The sequence below is a fragment of the Myzus persicae genome, unplaced genomic scaffold, assembly GCF_001856785.1.
Source record: "Myzus persicae strain clone G006 unplaced genomic scaffold, MPER_G0061.0, whole genome shotgun sequence".
NCBI lineage: Eukaryota > Metazoa > Arthropoda > Insecta > Hemiptera > Aphididae > Myzus > Myzus persicae.
The window spans coordinates 1-1,254 of record NW_019103620.1 but is presented as its reverse complement, the minus strand read 5'-3'; the positions used below and the strand labels follow the sequence as shown (position 1 = coordinate 1,254).

The 1,254-nt window shown below is 28.4% G+C and overlaps 1 protein-coding gene across 1 annotated transcript; it reads left to right on the top strand.

The window, feature by feature from the left end:
- Nucleotides 1-22: 22 nt before the first annotated feature.
- LOC111034933 lies at nucleotides 23-1,234 on the top strand. The gene is made up of 2 exons (XM_022316379.1): nucleotides 23-527; nucleotides 593-1,234. Exons 1-2 carry the CDS (start codon nucleotides 23-25, stop codon nucleotides 871-873), a joined length of 786 nt encoding a protein of 261 aa, XP_022172071.1. The 3' UTR covers nucleotides 874-1,234.
- Nucleotides 1,235-1,254: the final 20 nt, after the last annotated feature.

Below are 1,254 nucleotides of genomic sequence, written 5' to 3'. Positions count from 1 at the left end.
TGATTCAATAACATCGATGGTAATGGTGGCTTTTTGTGACAGTCAGTTATTTTCAGAAGCGCTCGTAAAATATAAAACAAAGTACATAGATTTTATAACTCAGTTGGTTTCAAAGGGCATTACGGGGTACACGTATACGGATAGAGCAGAATTAATTATTTTGTTACTGAATCCAGTGTTAGAAACACTTGAATATAATACGTTTTTTGTGAAGTGTGAGACTACACCTAAGACTATTTGTAAGTCTATGTTCAAAGAGTTTCCATCTATCACAGAAAGAAGTAGTTGTTCTAATGAAAAATGTAAGAAGTTTCAAGATACATATTATCCGATCTATATTATAACATACAACACTACAAACGGAATTATCGGTGATTTGCAAAAATGGATTTGTGACCAATTTCAAAATCAACAAATAGTGTGCAATTATACAGATAACTTGGAAAAATCCCAATGCAACAGTCTTAGACGAACAAGTTTTGAAGTATCCCCATTATATTTACTGATAGAAGTTTTGTTTTGGAAAGGTATGTAATTTTTAAATTATTATTAGTTGCAAATAAATTAACTTAATTTATTTAAATATTTTTAGGAGAAAACTTAGAACAGAGTACGGACGCTGCACCACATGTAGAAGTTAAATTGGGAGACATTCCTGCAATCGTATTCTATGAATCTACAGCGTATGAATTAAGAGGAGTTTTAAACTTCCATAAAGGCAAAACTCAGCTAAGAAATTCAATTGGACACTATACTGCCTATTGTAAAAGACAAGGAGGTAATTGGGAACTATATGATGATTTAAACAAAAAACCAAAATATGTAAGTATAAATACTGTGGTCGCGTGTGAAATGTTGTTGTACACTATCTAAAACAAAATTGTATACTTGTAATAAGACTATTTTTAAATAATTATTCATACAAATTCCTGTATAAGTTATAAACAAGATAAAGTAAAAAAAATTATTTAGCATTAAAAAGTATTCAAAAATTGTTTTAATTATTTCTCTATTAAAGTAAGTTTCTTATTTTGACTCTATTTGCAATTTCTTCCCTTGGATTCAGAAACGAGAGGGATAACCTCTATTTAAGGTACACATGTAAGTAATTAAACCAAATTATTAATTCAAAAATAACAGATTTATCTTGAATATAGGAAAAGACAAATCTTCTTCTCATATGATAGAAACATATAATGTAATTCTCTATTAAGAGTAAAATATACTTTTTATTTGCCAACAGTATTTAGATTT